This window comes from Trachurus japonicus, chromosome 12 (genome assembly GCF_045865225.1).
Source record: "Trachurus japonicus isolate A0001 chromosome 12, Traja_1.0".
NCBI lineage: Eukaryota > Metazoa > Chordata > Actinopteri > Carangiformes > Carangidae > Trachurus > Trachurus japonicus.
The window spans coordinates 27801691-27817840 of record NC_140918.1 but is presented as its reverse complement, the minus strand read 5'-3'; the positions used below and the strand labels follow the sequence as shown (position 1 = coordinate 27817840).

The 16150-nt window shown below is 42.9% G+C and overlaps 1 protein-coding gene across 1 annotated transcript; it reads left to right on the top strand.

The window, feature by feature from the left end:
- Nucleotides 1-3261: 3261 nt before the first annotated feature.
- Nucleotides 3262-10412, top strand: fbxw2 (F-box and WD repeat domain containing 2). The gene is made up of 8 exons (XM_085794121.1): nt 3262-3545; nt 4742-5034; nt 5985-6207; nt 7161-7355; nt 8148-8281; nt 8375-8461; nt 8544-8713; nt 10036-10412. Exons 2-8 carry the CDS (start codon nt 4768-4770, stop codon nt 10322-10324), a joined length of 1365 nt encoding a protein of 454 aa, XP_085650247.1. The 5' UTR covers nt 3262-3545; nt 4742-4767; the 3' UTR covers nt 10325-10412.
- Nucleotides 10413-16150: the final 5738 nt, after the last annotated feature.

Below are 16150 nucleotides of genomic sequence, written 5' to 3'. Positions count from 1 at the left end.
AAGCATCAGCAGTAATGAACCTGAGAACAGAGCAGTCAACAGCACCAGGTTTTAGAGTGAAGCCTGAAGGACGGCTTCACAGTGTCTCTGAGATTCAAATCAATATCTTCTATATATTTCACTCTGTACATAGTATTAACTGGACAGTCACCAACAAGACAGAGACATGTCCATGGTGACTCACAGTTGTGTGTGTGATACTATATAAAGAGGTAAGCTGGCCACTGACACAGGCCAGTATGTGGGATAAGCCTCAACCCAACATGATCTGTACATAACACAACTCCAGACAGCACGCAGCCCTACACTTTAATCCACTCATCACTGTTTTATCACTGAAGAACTGCCAGTTAATTGACCTAATGCGCCGTAGCTGAATGAACACAGCAGCTCAGACTGACTCAAAGCTGGGTTACACTTTGCATTTCACCGCTTGTTCTTTTAGTGTCCCTACATAACATAATATAACTGCAAACTGTGCAGATGTGCCGTTCTGTCCTTGAGAGGTTCCTTCCTAATCAGAGTGAGATAAAGACCCACATGAGGGGTGAGTAACCGGAATGACAAACGATAGTTAACACCATCTATTAGTCATCTATCTCAAAGACAGAACTCGTTGCGTGTGTGTCATTATCTGTTCACCACAAATCTGTTTTATTTTGTTGTCAGCATTATTAATATGTTTCCTGTTTACCTCAATGAGCTGATCAGAACATGACACACGTGACTTATGACTGTTTGACCAAAGATAGAAAACACTTTCCTAGAAACTTGCAGTACCACCTCAAATCAAATCAGATATCAGGCATTAATCATGCAGACAGTTTAGATATTGATGTGACTGCAACCTCTTTCACTAGTGAACCCTTTAACTAACTGATCTGTGGGTTTTATGCACACATGAAATGTAGTATATCAGAAATCTGGCATTTCCAGGGCAACCATTATATTTGCATATATTGAATCCAGAAGCCAAATCACCTGGGATTTTGTTCACTTAGGTGTAGACGAGGCTGCAGGTGTGGTATTAGTGTTATTTATATTGATATGGGTCCTGATCTTGAATGATAAAATTGGCAGAATTTTGACCACACAAGAATGCACTTTACAATGAAAATCATATCGACCCATTCATATGGTGCTTACTTCTTCCATCACACACACACACACACACACACACACACACTGATGGGACAGTATTTTTGCCGAACAGCAAAATGTCACTCAAACTGAAGGAGCAAGGGATCAGACCTGTGACCTGCTGGCTGGTGGATGACCTTCTCTATCTCCTGAGCCACAGCTGCCCACACGGGGCCTCTGTTCTGCTCATGTCAAAATCTGTCAGGGAGATCCTCATTTGCAAAATAATTGGGTTTATATTTTGGGTGGTGTTCACAGAACATTTTTGCTCAGGGCCCACAAGCGGATTAATCTGCCCCTTGTAGATAGGGGTTCACGTTAATGTCAGAGTTAAGGAGAGAACTGTCAATCATCTATTGTAAAGTGCAGCTTATCGGAATGACTTCCAAACAAATTCCTTTTGAGGCCCAGTGAGAAAGAGAAAATGGTTGAGATGGTTGTGCCAGGTTGTAGTTCCATGACTTGGCAGACATAAAGAGTTGTTAGGAGGGTGCCAGAGCAGTTACCCGCTTCACTAGAACTCTAGTATTAGGGATTAGATTTGGACATAAGCCCAGAAATGTGAATACTTGGGGAAACAAAAGGCCTGACCTGAGTCTCAGCGTCATGCATGCTTCAGAAGATGAACAGGAAACTACACATTTCTGGGGAAAAGACGATGGAAATGATCAACTGTGTTATAAACTATTCTGCTTGTAGTATAATTCAGTCTAAATTGTACAGTAAGGCTGAGGTTACAGTGCAGGACGGCTACTGCTCTCCTCATACAGAAATGTAACATTCTAACATACTGCATGGTATAACATGCTGTGAATATACAATAAATTTAATTTATGCAAGTTAAAGCCTATTTGTACATGTATATAGCTGCAGCTGCAGACATTTTACTGCACTGCAGGACAGAGGTTCAGGAGATCCTTTGTCCTCACTGCCATCAACAACACACAAAGGAATGGAGCCACTCAGGAATGGACTAAATTAATTACCATTGTTTTAGTTTGTTATTATCTGTCTTAGAATGGCTTCAGACTCTTATCACTGAACATAATACCAATATAATCAGACTTTGGGATGGATATTAGTGTAGTCCGTACAATATAGGCATACATATCAACATACATATTTGAATTGGTTAAACAAACTGTAGGCTACATTAAATTGATGTACAGTTATTAATAGGGCTGATTGATTTGGGAAATTCTTTGTGATTTATTTTTAACCAATATTGCAATTACGATCTAATATGCATTTTTTTTATGTTACTTTCTGTGTCATTCAACAGACACAAACAATATTTTTTCTATATTATGACCAACACAATATTTAATTAATTATATAAATTGGTCTTTCCTGTGCTTTGTTAAACTTACAGGCTTGTTACTCAGCATGTATTAATTTCAAAGTTCTACTAGGTCTCAAATAGGATATAGCTACTGTAGTTCATACAGGGGTGTAAAAGAGTTGTATTGTCGGAAGAGTAGGATCAAGTGTTATGTGAATGAAGTCACGTCAAACTCGTGGTTTGTTTGCCACCTGGTGGTCATTATCCCTCAGCTCATTTCAACAAGCCGCACTAGCCCACCTGAGCCCTCCTTGTCTCGCGGGATTTTAATAAGCGCGCCTACAGTCAGAGAGAAGTCGGGCTATAGAGTTTGATGGGTAGAGGTACAGAGTTTGATGTAGAAGCTCTACCAAAACTCACAATGACCCACTACCAGATAACTGACACTGAGGCTCTACAGACACAACGGAACCACTGACAGAGCCAGACGTGCGTAACCAAGCCCCGGTCACACATTTCAATACCGTCCCACATTGTGCGCGACACCGGAAGCTACTTTACCTCTCTACTGTACGACGTTTGATTACCGCAGCGTTGTCTCACAGGCATAATTAAATCTCATGGAAAGAATAATACCAATCAAAGATGCATCAATGTGTGTGTGAGGCGGTGTGGTGCTCGACCTCTCTCTATGCACGCGCTCAGTTCGCGCGTGACGTTTCCGGGGGGCAGCGACAGTAAACGCTCCTACGCCGCCTCCTGTAAGACACAGCTGAGGGCGAAACGCAGCGTCCACACCAGAATAGCGTTTTCCATTATCTTGTGGGTTTCAAGCTGTCAGAACCTGCTATCGCTCTGTCCCACAACCTGGCCCGAGGAAAAGCCCTCCTCCCGGGAAATGTACCGAAAACTATTCCATTACAGACGTGTACTGTAGTTACCAATTAACAGGATCAAGTCCTCTCATCATGGTGGTTAGCTAACGTTAGCTACGAAGCTAGGTTACTTGGACAATCCTTTCAACTTGCCTGCTGACAGGTTAGCTCACGACAGCTAACTTCGATATGTGAACTCACTAAGCCAAAGGAAAGTGGCGATAAAGGAACTCCCTGCAACTCTCCTGGTTGGTGGGCATTTTGAATTAACGTTTTTAAAATGTTATTTAATTTACTAGCAGATGTTCATTGATTTTTTTTTCTTCCAGGGGGGGTGTTACCAGTCGTAGCTAACTTGCTATTAAATTGTAGTAGTATTACTTAGCCGTCGTTAGCTGGAAAAGTTGCTAACTAGCTAAGTAGCTAACTAAGACATAAATACATAAGCAGAAGCAGTTAGTCGTAAAGGTAATTACCTAATTAGGTGTGCTAATGAATGAAACGTGTAGCAGATACATGCATGGACGGTGTAACAGAGCAGCATTGATTGACATTTTATAGTTCATCATCCACAGCCAGGTGAGCTGTCTGAGACATGCTGCTGAAGCCTACAGCTGTTCGGATGTTTATGTTTCTGTCATAACTCACTGACAGCGTTCAAATGACACAAATACACACATACATGATCCTACTTTAATGGGCGTGTCAGCCGGGCCCTATTGCTGCCTCGTGAATATAATGTTTTCCACTCACTGAAATACTGACTCATGGATTGTGAACGACACATTGTTGACAGTTTATCATAGCAGTAGCCACAAACCAATAGCTCTGTTATAACCTAACAGAGCTCACACATATTATTTCTAGCTACAATAATGAATTATGAAACTGTTAAAATGTTGTCAGTGTAGTAAATTTTATATGTCATACACCTCCATAATATCATGCTTGTTTGTTTGAATTGTGGATTGTGATAAAAGCTCAAAGCATTAAAGTTTATAATGATGAAATAGAAGGCAACATCTGTTTCTGGTAAATGTTAGGATGCTTTATTGACAATTGATTTTTTATTCATTATTAAAGCTATTACAATAATATTACTAATTATATATGCATGATTTCAAAAATAGCATTAAGTAATTTTCTATTAACAGCAAATTCAACGACAAATACTTAGTGTAATTCTAATATTTGCATAATGTTATTTGAATAATAATGATTTCTACTGATGCAATAGTTATTTATTGATCTATAATGACATAGCAAGAGCTTCAATGGTGAAATTGACATATTTTGTTGTGTATTGGTCTAATATACTATGTTGTTTTTAAAGCTTTACATTTAAAAAAAAATGTACAGAGTTCATAGTTACTAAAGATTCAAATTGCAACCTCATGTCGTCTTGTGTAATGAGCTGAACTGAGACCCATCGTTGTCCCTGCAGGTGTTGCAGGCTGCTCTCATGTGCCCATGGAGAAGGCAGCCTTTGAGGGGTGGCTGGAGTCAGTCTCTGCCACTTTCCTTACTCTAAATGACCAGCAGCGCAACCAGTCTCTGGACCACCTCATATCACTAAGTGGTGCTGTCCAGCTCCGTCATCTGTCTAATGGGCTGGAGACGCTGCTCAAGCGTGACTTCTTGCGCCTCCTCCCTCTGGAGCTGGCCTTTTACCTGCTGCGCTGGCTGGACCCTCAGACCCTGCTCACCTGCTGCCTGGTGTGCAAGCAGTGGAATAAGGTAAATACCATACTCCCTGAAGCCTGCTACTGCTCATGGGATGCTTCTCTTTTCTCTTTTCACTCCCATCACTCGTATGAAGACACAAGAATGAAATATCTAGGAAAACATTAATGAGACGCTCCTTCCTGAAGGCATCATCTGGAACATGAAGGAACATCACTTACTCTTTAAGGTTGCACAGCTCAATAACCTGGCAGTGCACTTAAAGTGTTCTGCATCACTATGTGGTGGTAAAATCCATATTCAGACCGTGTACAGATCAGTTAAGTCAGTGTTTGTAGATGGATTTGATCTGCATTTGTTAATGTTTACCTCGTGGATGTGTCTGGGTATGGATCTGTATGTCCTGCAATATATATGGAAATAACTAAACACTCCAAGGAAAAATGGGGTTAGTTTTAACTCAATGCACAGCACACAGCACCACATGCTAAAACTTTCTGTACAAAGGTCTAAATAATGTTAGATTTAAAAAAAGACAGTTAGGTACTGATTATAGTTTTCATGTTAATAAATAAACTCATGTCATGTGTGGCACACTGTCAGTGGTTTCAAAGGTTGCAGTTAGAGGATGTTTTGATTTGCAAATGTATTGAAATTCTCTGATGTGCAAAACAAAAAAGACAGATCACTGATTCAAAAAAACCTGCAAAAAAAGTGCTGGAATGCAATTTTTGGGGGTCTTAAATATTTTTTTTTGCATTCAAACCCTTTTTTTCTTTGATTGAAATGTTTTTTTTTATTGAAGTGAAGTTTGTTAAATATCTTTTTTGTTTAAATCAACTTTTGATTTAATAATAAAGACACAAATGTATCTCCATATCAATGAAGACAGCGTTAGAATCTGAACACCACATATACGAAGCAAAATCAAAGAAACTCACAAGAACCATGCAGCAGCTCACTATCTGTTCACCGACAGCGCCACCATGTCTGCCTCCTCACAGGTGATCAGCTCGTGCACAGAGGTGTGGCAGGGGGTGTGTCGGGAGCTGGGCTGGAGGATCGACGAGTCCATCCAGGATGCGCCACACTGGAAGGCGGTCTACCTGAAGGCCCAGCGGCGCATGATGCAGCTGAAGGACCAGGAGGCCTTCGAGACGTCCTCCCTCATCGGCCACAGCGCTCGGGTGTACGCCCTCTACTACAAGGACGGCCTCCTCTGCACTGGTACACCGACGCTCTGCTTCATCTCAGTGTTGGGCACGTTACTTTGAAAAAGTAATTAGTTATAGTTACAAGTTACTTTCCACCAAAAGTAACTGAGTTAGGACACGATAAAAGTAATTAATTACAAGGAAAGTAACTATTGCGTGCTTTTTATAAAATGCTCAAATATGTCAAATTACTTGGACTTCCCTCTCTAACCACTGTTTATCTAACTACTGCACTAACCAGCTCACTCAGTATTCCTCCACACAGGCAGGCTTCACGACGCACTGTATCACTCCGCCTCTTCCATACGCCGCTGATCTAAACAGCTGGTAGGCGGAGTGATACAGCGTGCCACGGAGGCTGCCTGTGTGGAGGAGTACTGAGTTGGTTAGTTCCAGATAAACAGCTTTTTTCAACCAGTTGATGAACTGAAAAAAAAAGTGTATGTAATGTCCTACACTGAAAGGACAATTCCAGGCAAATTCAACCTGGGGCTCTAGTTTCCTAATAGTTTAGGTCTAAAAGAAGGATTCTGAAGATTTTCTTTTTACTTGCTCCTGTTATGCAGGAGTTCTGTCTGTCTCTGCATTGCCACAGCAGCGACCGATCTTACGCTGTTTAGGCTGTTTACACCCATCAAAACTGTAATCTTTTCCACAGAAAGCTATTCAACACAGAGGGGTTTTCTTTACTTCAAGAAAGCCGACCTGTTTGTAAACGGAGCTGTTATACAAAGTGGGGCTACAAAGTCTAGCCCCTCCCACTCCCAACAGAAAAGCAAACACAACATTGCTTTTGCTGGTTGATGCTGTACAGAATGTAATGCAACTCTAATTAACCACAGTGATTGGCCAGGCTTATAGTGATAATATAAACAGTTACTGGAGTCTGGAGTTTCTTTGGTGTAGCAAATCACTGGAGCAGAAAACAGTGTGAAATCACAACAACACCATCTTGTGTTTCCCCAGGGTCTGACGACCTCTCTGCCAAACTATGGGACGTGCGCACGGGCCAATGCATCTACGGGATCCAGACACACACCTGCGCCACGGTCAAATTTGATGAACAGAAGCTGGTGACCGGGTCCTTCGACAACACTATTGCATGCTGGGAGTGGAGCACGGGGGCTAAAATCCAGCAGTTCCGCGGCCACACAGGAGCAGGTGGGTTTTCCACAAGGATTAAAGTTCTCTGTCGACACGACGGATTTCCGTCAATTGGAAAAATGAGGGGGGAAAAAAGGCTACACGTGTTTTTGTTGTGGTTTACTTAATGCTGCTCTCAACCAATAAAACTAGCCAGGACCGTTGTATTAGCCCAGTGGTTCTCAACAGGGGGGGAGGGGGTCAGAAATGATAACTAATTATATAATTATGTAACATTACGACACATGAAGCAACTACTTTTTGCTTTTGAAATCACTCTGCCGAGCAGCCGTGTCTGAAATGTAGTTCTGGCTACGCATTTGTCTCGAAAACAACTCTGTCTGGTAACGTTCTGTTATTATTATTAGGTCACAACTTGTCCACCAGAGCGTTTTGGAGTTGTTGGATTGTGTATTTGATGAGTTTGATGAGGGAAAGGCGAAAGTACCGCGCACTGTGCGGAGCTCACGTCTCTGCCCCGCCGATCTAAAATCATCTTGCACCGACAATTAAAGATAATGAACCCACTCTTTCGTTGGTATCAGCAGCTGGTTTTAAAAAGACAACATTGTGGGGCGGTGCGTGGCGCAGTGGGTAGAGCGGCCGCCCCATGTAGAGGCTACAGTCCTCGCCGCAGGCGTCCCCGGTTCGAATCCCGCGTCGGGCAGACCTTTCCTGCGTGTTATTCCCCCTCTCTCTGCCTCCCCATTTCCTGTCTATCTCTACTGTCATCACTATCAAATAAAGGCAAAAAGCCGAAAAATATACTTTAAAAAAAAAAAAAAAAGACAACATTGTGTGTGTGTTTAGTCTTCAGCGTGGACTACAACGATGAGCTGGACGTGCTGGTCAGCGGCTCTGCAGACTTCTCCGTGAAGGTCTGGGCTCTGACTGCCGGGGCCTGTCTCAACACTCTGACTGGGCACACCGAGTGGGTCACCAAGGTCAGCTCACTTTATACACTTGCCTTGAAATGCCTGATGTCTCATGCATGGAACACCACACTAACACCGAACGTGTTATCGTCTCCTCCACAGGTGATCCTGCAGAAAAGTGAAGTGGAGTCCGTGGTGCACAGTCCTGGTGACTACATCCTCTTAAGTGCTGATAAGTATGAGATAAAGGTAATGAATCTTTTCCTTGTTATCGTCACGTCTAGGCTGTCTCCCCTGAAGGATCCACAGCAAAACACTGTTTGTCCCGCAGGTTTGGCCTTTAGGGAGAGAAATCAACTGCAAGTGTCTGAAGACGCTGTCGGTGTCGGAGGACCGCAGCATCAGCCTCCAGCCCCGCCTGCAGTTTGACGGACGCTACATCATCTGCAGCTCCGACCTCGGAGTTTATCAGTGGGACTTCGCCAGTTTCAAGATTCTCAGGTAAAGTTGACACGCGACAAAATGGAATGATTATGTGATGAAATTACTCTGTGGCACGTTTGCATATTGTGTGTGTCTGTTTATGTAGCAGCAGATGTCACAAAGTATAAACAGCACTAATCACAGAAAAGACATGAAAACAGCAGATATTTTCCCCTGATGTGAACATGGTGGCCCTAAACTGAAGACCTGATGTCGTCCTACACCTCACTTTAGTGACTATAAATCCACTTTTATAAGGTTAGCAAGCTGTATTTAATTGTAGTTTATGAGCTCTGTGACAATAAAGGTTCTTTTTCTTATTTAATTCGCCCAGTAAAAAGTCACCGGCTCCACATCCCTTTAGTGGAAGGCTGCTCTCAGCAGATGTCAGACCAGAGGAGGACGAGTTGACCTTGGTCCAGGACAAGTCAGAGGCTCGTTGTTAACGTCGGTCACACCATTTGTTAGCAAAACAGGATGCTGGGTTTTACACCATAGCAACGTGTGTTGCAACAGTTTTCTGTGTGTGACTGAATAATGAGACACAGACAGAAGTGTTGATAAACAAATTATCACTAAGACTTTTCCTTCCTGTTGGTGCACCACCTTGGATTATGAGGTGGTGAAGAAGATGTAGAACTTCACATTTCCGCTTTTACAAAGTAAAACTAAACACACTCTTTTCTTGAGATCATTTTCCAGGACATTTTCAGCTGCTACAGTCTGACTGACATGTTATTACGCCGTACACTAATACATCCTCTGTCCCATTCATGGTCTGGAGGAGTGTTCTTTTCCAGTTTGTACATGATTGCTTCTTTGTTTATGTTTATTCCTCTCACACCCCAATAAGTCTGATTTAACGGTGTGCAGTCTATCTATGAAATCATCATCTAGACAAATCTATCAGAACAACGCAAACACGGCCACAGCTCTCTGCTGCTCCTCTATCTGTCATTTAGCAGAGGAGACATGAAGGCTGTGGCTGCAGTAGAGAAAACCCTCACGCTCACGCTCCAGTACTGGAAACACTCATCAACTCAAAGTCTCTAGTTTTCTGACTAGGCACTTCTTTGGAAAAGGTCTGAAAAGTCAAATAGAGCTCTGGTAGCTGATGTCACGATGTGATAAATCATTTCCCAGGACGACACAAGCTTTTCCAGGACATTTTCCAGGTGTTTTCCATGACTGAAAAACTTGGTCAAGCATTTTTCAGGTTTTCCAGGACACGTGGGAACCTGAAACAAAGACCTTAACAATTGTGTTGGTGTTCCAGGAACAGGACAAATGTGTCATATTCTCTGATAATCTGATCAGACTTGTATGTTGTGTGTTTTCAGGGTGATAAAAACACAGGACCCATCCAACCTGTCCCTGCTCAGCTACGGCGAGGTGTTCGCGCTCCTTTTTGACAACCACTTCCTGTACGTGATGGACCTGAGGACAGAGGCCATCTCGGGCCGCTGGCCTCTCCCGGCCTACAGGAAATCCAAACGAGGATCCAGCTTCCTGGCCGGCGTCACCTCCTGGCTCAACGGCCTGGACGGGGAAAATGACTCTGGACTGGTTTTCGCCACCAGCATGCCCGACCATAGCATTCACCTAGTACTATGGAAGGAGAACGGGTAGACGCCAAGCCAGGACGCCAAACAGACAGACTGTGAGGATCTGAGCCGCCGTCACGTGCGCTACGGAGTATATGAACCTGAACAGCCAAGATAGATCATGCATGGACCAAAGCATTTTTATTTTTCTGTTTCTTCCTCTGGACACACATGAACAATCACAGATGATGTGGAAGCTGACAGACGAGGAAACCGTTACCGAGACGCTTCGTCCCTGCTCTCTGCAGAAACCTTAAAAACCTCTCACTGGTCTCCTGCACACACACACACACAGACAGACTGAGAGAAAACCTGAGGTGCGTCAGCAACAACAAAACAAACACAACCATACAAAGTCTCCTGAAACAGACTTTAAACATGAAAGTGTGTCGAAAGAATGTTTTTGGCAGATTTGCTCTTTGATCAGTTTCTAAACGTGCAGTGAGAATATTTGTAGCCAAACTTTAATCCGGTCCAGTCGTCGGTTGCCAACCTGTGGCCACCCGCTGAGCTTCTCTTACCGGGGACGTCAGGGCGCGGCAGCCGGAGCACGTCGGACACGGCGCCGGCGCTGGTCACTGAGCTGATTTGCAGAAACATGGTTCTCCTGGTAGAAAAAGCAGGGTTTGCCTTAAACACAGTCGCTGTAAATAACGGGAGAAGAGTTTTAACAGACCAGCCCAGATGGAAGCTGTATCCCGGAGCGTCTGCTTAAAGGGATAGTTCAACATTTTGGCATATTGGCCCATTGCCATAATCGCTATAGTCTTAGGAGTAGGTTCGTTACCTTTAATTGTCAGTGCAATTTTTGGAACGGCAGAGCAGAGCCGTGAGCTGCTCAGAGTTGTTTTCGAGGTAAATTCATGCAAAACGGCTGATGCGCGTTCCCGTCTGGGGAAGTTTTTTGGCAAGCAGTCTCTGCATTTACCTCGAAAACATCTCCGTCTCGTAACGTTCTGTTATTAATCGTTGTCAACAAGAGCGTTTTGGAGTTGTTGGATTGTATATTTGATGAGTTTGATGAGGGAAACCAAGAAATAAAATGAGCTTCCGTAGCGTAGCTCTGAGCAGCTCGCGGCACCAACAATTAAAGGTAACAAACCTACTCCCAAGACTCTAGGGATTATGGCAATGGGCCAATTTCCCAAAATGTTTAACTACCCCTTTAAAAAAAAAAAAAGCGGTGTGGTACATCGGTTGTTTACCACGTAAAACATTGTGAGGTTTCATGTGATTCCACTAAGGGACGTCTGGTTTAAATGTCGGCTTGAGAAATGTGATGTGCCTTTTCAGTTCGTTTGGTGTTGCAGACTAGAATTCCTGGATAAACTCCGGCACGTTGCAGCGAGGCGACGCCGGCGTTGTAAATCAGACTTTTATGTTGAATTTTTTTTCCATATTTACTGTGCTCTAACAGTCTGAGATGTCTGTAATTTTATAGCTATCTACCTGACTTGACTTGCTCAGTGAAATTGCTTTTATGAAATCATTGACTGTGTTGAACATCAGGTTTATTTTTCTAAAGGCCTCAATGCACTGCACAGCAGAGGAAGCGGCTCCACGCGTCGTTGGATCTGTGCGAAATGACCATTTTACACTTGAGAAGAGAATTCGGAACGGATGGTCGCCTCGTTCTGTGCATCACTTTTAACGTCATGTCTGCAGAAGTGAATCTCTCTCCCGCTGCCTGCCTTCACTGTGGCAGGACACAGGTCACAAAGATCAACATGTATTCATTCATATGCACCAAACCTCATTTATGACACGTACGTTCTTCTTGTACTCAGACTGTAACTCGTCTCACTCACAGATAATTGTACCCAGCAGATGTACAGACTGTTCTTAGTTTAATCTAATTAAAACCACCAAAATACTGTATCCTGTACTGTTGTCTGACCACTGTACCACAGCCTGCCCCCCCCCCTCCCCCCCACCCAGCAGCAGCTCTCAGCTGAAAACACAGTCAACGTCATTTGTATATAAAGTGACAACAGAGGAGAAAATGTGGCACATACAGTACAAGCTTTTGTCGATGAGTCTCTTCATAGTGACTGCCATTACTTCCAGGCACTGTACAGTGTTATTTCATGAGGCTCTTTGGTCAGCTGCACCCACCTACAGTCTGCTTCAATACTACAGTCTTTCAAATAAATCAAAGTAGCAAATGCGCCCTGTTGTATCTGTATTTGGTCGTCCAGACACCATGGCAACCAGACAATGTTATTTCTGTCGGCTGTCAGATTGGTGATTGGTGTGTGCCAGTACTAAGCACTCTCATGTGCATGCATGCTACCATGGATATACATATTTACATACACACACATATATATACATATATATATATATATATATATATATATATATATATATATATATATATATATATATATATATATATATACATATATATATATATATAAAATTGTATGCTTAAGAATATGTGTGTATGAGTATAGGGCTGTATGTGTGCACAAGAATGTGTCTGCGTTCGTGTACACAGCTCTGTATATGAACATAACAGTGTGTGTGCGTCCATGAGGGGACACATCAACCACCAATACATAAGGAAGAAGGAGTGATGACACAGGTGGAGGTAAAGTGCATGACAGTGGTCAGGGCTTCTCAGGCTGTAGCTGCACTCTGCTCAGTGGGGACCAAAAATGTACTGACTTCTATAGCTATGAAATAGTACACACGTACACACACACACACACACACACACACAGGTAACTTGACGTGATAACAGTTTGGATATTAAAGGGGAACTATGCAACTCTGGTCGCTGTTCCTCTGTTTTGCTAACCCTCCTCTCGGCCATGTGCATTTGTTTTTAACGAAGCCGGCAAGAAATTAATAGGATACGTCATTTATCATATACAATGTTATCACGTGTATATTTATGTAGTCTTATCTGTCATAAAAAAGAGATTACAGGTTACAGGGCACGTTTGTGTCGTGGAGCGCAGAGACGAGAGCTGGGAGACCGGGTCGGAGGCTCTGATCTTACAAGGTTGGTTTTCAGCCAAGAGCCTCAGTTCTCCCTGGAACAAGTTAAGTCATTTATTTAATTACACTATTACTTAATTACTGTAAAGTAAAAATCTAGCATAGTTACAGTAAAAATCCAGCATAGTTCCTCTTTTAAGTTGTTTTTGTGTTGTTTCAACTTCTCACTCAATAAAAACTAATGAGGCAAAATCACCATGGCAACCCCCGAGGGCAGGCTGACACAGGTGTTTTAAATCAGATTATTAGCAACATCTTGGATATTTGTGGTGTTTATCACCTCCTCTACTGTCAAAGTCCAACACACACACACAGTCAGGCTGACATCTCCTTCATGTCAGTTTTGAGAGACAGAGTGATTAGCTCTGTCTGTTCAATATGTGACTCTTGATCTTAAGGTCGTGGGTTTGATTCCCATGTTGACAGAGATCACACTCTGGCATTGTCCACTGTGGCACACTCAAAACTTCAGTAAGGAAATTGTCTAGCTTTAAAATGAGCTGCCTCTCTGATGTCAAGATGTCAAACCACTTTGGAGCGGTGTCCCGCCCACAGCACCATCTGATTGGTCACCAGTGCTGAAGGCGACTGTGTGGACAAATCAGCACAGACAGATGTTCAACACACACAGGAGACCCTCATATATCTTCATACTCACATATTCTCCACAATGTATACAGACATGTATGTGCAAGTGTTAAAGGGATAGTTAAACATTTAGGCAAATTGGCCCATTGCCATAATCCTTATAGATAATAATAGAACGTTACGAGACGGAGTTGTTTTCGAGGTAAATTCATACAAAACTGCTGATGCACGTTCCCGTCAGGGCAGTTTTTCGTCAAGCAGTCGCTGCATTTGCCTCTAAAACAACTCTGTCTTGTAACGTTCTGTTATTATCTCATAGCGTGGTGAATGTGCAGGTCACAACTTGTCCACAAGCGTTTCGGAGTTGTTGGATTTGGAGTTATTGGATTGTGTATTTGATGAGTTTGATGAGGGAAACCAAGAAATTCCATGAGCCTTCCATGAGCTCACAGCTCTGCTCCACCGTTCTAAAAAGAGCCTTCGCCGACAATTAAAGGTAACGAACCTACTCATAAAACTATAGGGATTATGGCAGTGGGCCAATTTCCAAAAATGTTGAACTATCCCTTTAAGTACCAGTGTAAGTTAAGTATCTGAAGTGGCCCAGACAGCTTCTCGTGAGAAACCTGTTCTCTGCTGACACAGCTGAAACCTGCTGCCTTCTGTTTACTCACATGACACTCTGTTACCAAGTGTCAACAAACACACTGACTGTATGAGGTGATGGGATGTTTCAGCAGGACAACAAAGACTGACTGAAAAGGAACTGGATGGACTGTTTTTAAAGTCCTGCAGGCAGGCAGGCAGGCAGGCAGGCAGGCAGGCAGGCAGGCAGGCAGGCAGGCAGACAGACAGGCAGGCAGACAGACAGACAGACAGACAGACAGACAGACAGACAGACAGACAGACAGACAGACAGGTCACTGAGCAGGACTGTACATAGATACAGTAAGTGTTACATTACAGTAACAGGACAGTTGCTGCACGTGGACAACAGCAGAGGACTGTCTGGAGCAGCTGTTTTCCTCTGTGGGATGACTCACACTACACAATTATGGGCTGATTTAAGTGTGCAATAGCTGAACCAGTTCTCAAAATCAATTTCCACTGAACCACGACCTGATCCAAGGTCACCTGGAGAACACAGCAGCACTGACTGACTGACTGGACGTGTGACTGACTGCAGAGAAAAACCACGTGACTGAGTTTCCTACAAAACAACACCACTGGGATATTTTTCGGATCATCTGTAGTTGATAATATTCACACACCACTGTCTGCACAACATGTTGAGAGCCCTGATGGCTCTGCATCATATCAACTGACATGATAGGGGCCTTGGCATCAGTGCTGCTGTGTGTCTGAGCTCCAGGACCTTCATGGTTTCAGTTGGGTGCTTCCTATCTCTAACACAACCTGCTCACACTGCACAGAGGTGAACACAACAACACCCACACAAGTAGATGTTTCTCCATTGGACATCTCATCATGTTTATGCATCAATGCCCATGATAACTCAGTCAATTCAACAGCTTTCTGTACAGAAATTTTATTCCCAATTCAGTGTATGAAGCTGAAAAATACAGCAACAAATAGCAATGTCATGGTAAGAAATAACTTAGCAAAAAAAAAAAAAAAAAAAAATCACAGACTGATAATCACAACCCAGTGGTTATCTTTTTCAGTTACAACTGTACACGGAAATACATGCAATGTTACAGAAACACAGTCAGTTCGTCCTCAGCGGGACTGGATAAAAACACAAGTCTGAGCAAGTATCAAAAGAAAGAAGTAAAGTAATACTTGTTTAAATACATCGTGAGAACAGTGACGTTGTCATGTACAAACTAACTCTAATGTTTTCTACATCTGGATCAAAAGTGTTTGGATTATCAGTTATTTTAAAAAATCACAGGTGAACTGCTGCTGAACTAACGAAGGCTACGTTACACATGCCGGAGTGGTCGTGAGGTGTTTGGAGAAAAAAGAAGAACAATTTAAACCGATTCAACTTTAGCGCTGCTTTGATCAGTCGCTCAGAGATCCATCAGCATTGGTTAATTAAAAAAAGACATTTAATACAACAACTCACTGTAGAGGTAAGTTCATAAAAACTGCTGGCACACACACATATTTAACACTCCAGACTTATAATGATGGCAACGTGTTTGTTTGACATGTTGGAGAATGTGCTGCTTTGGCCTGTGAGTCAACCATCTGTCTGTGTGTCCATGGTGAAAACTACCGAGCTCCTGCT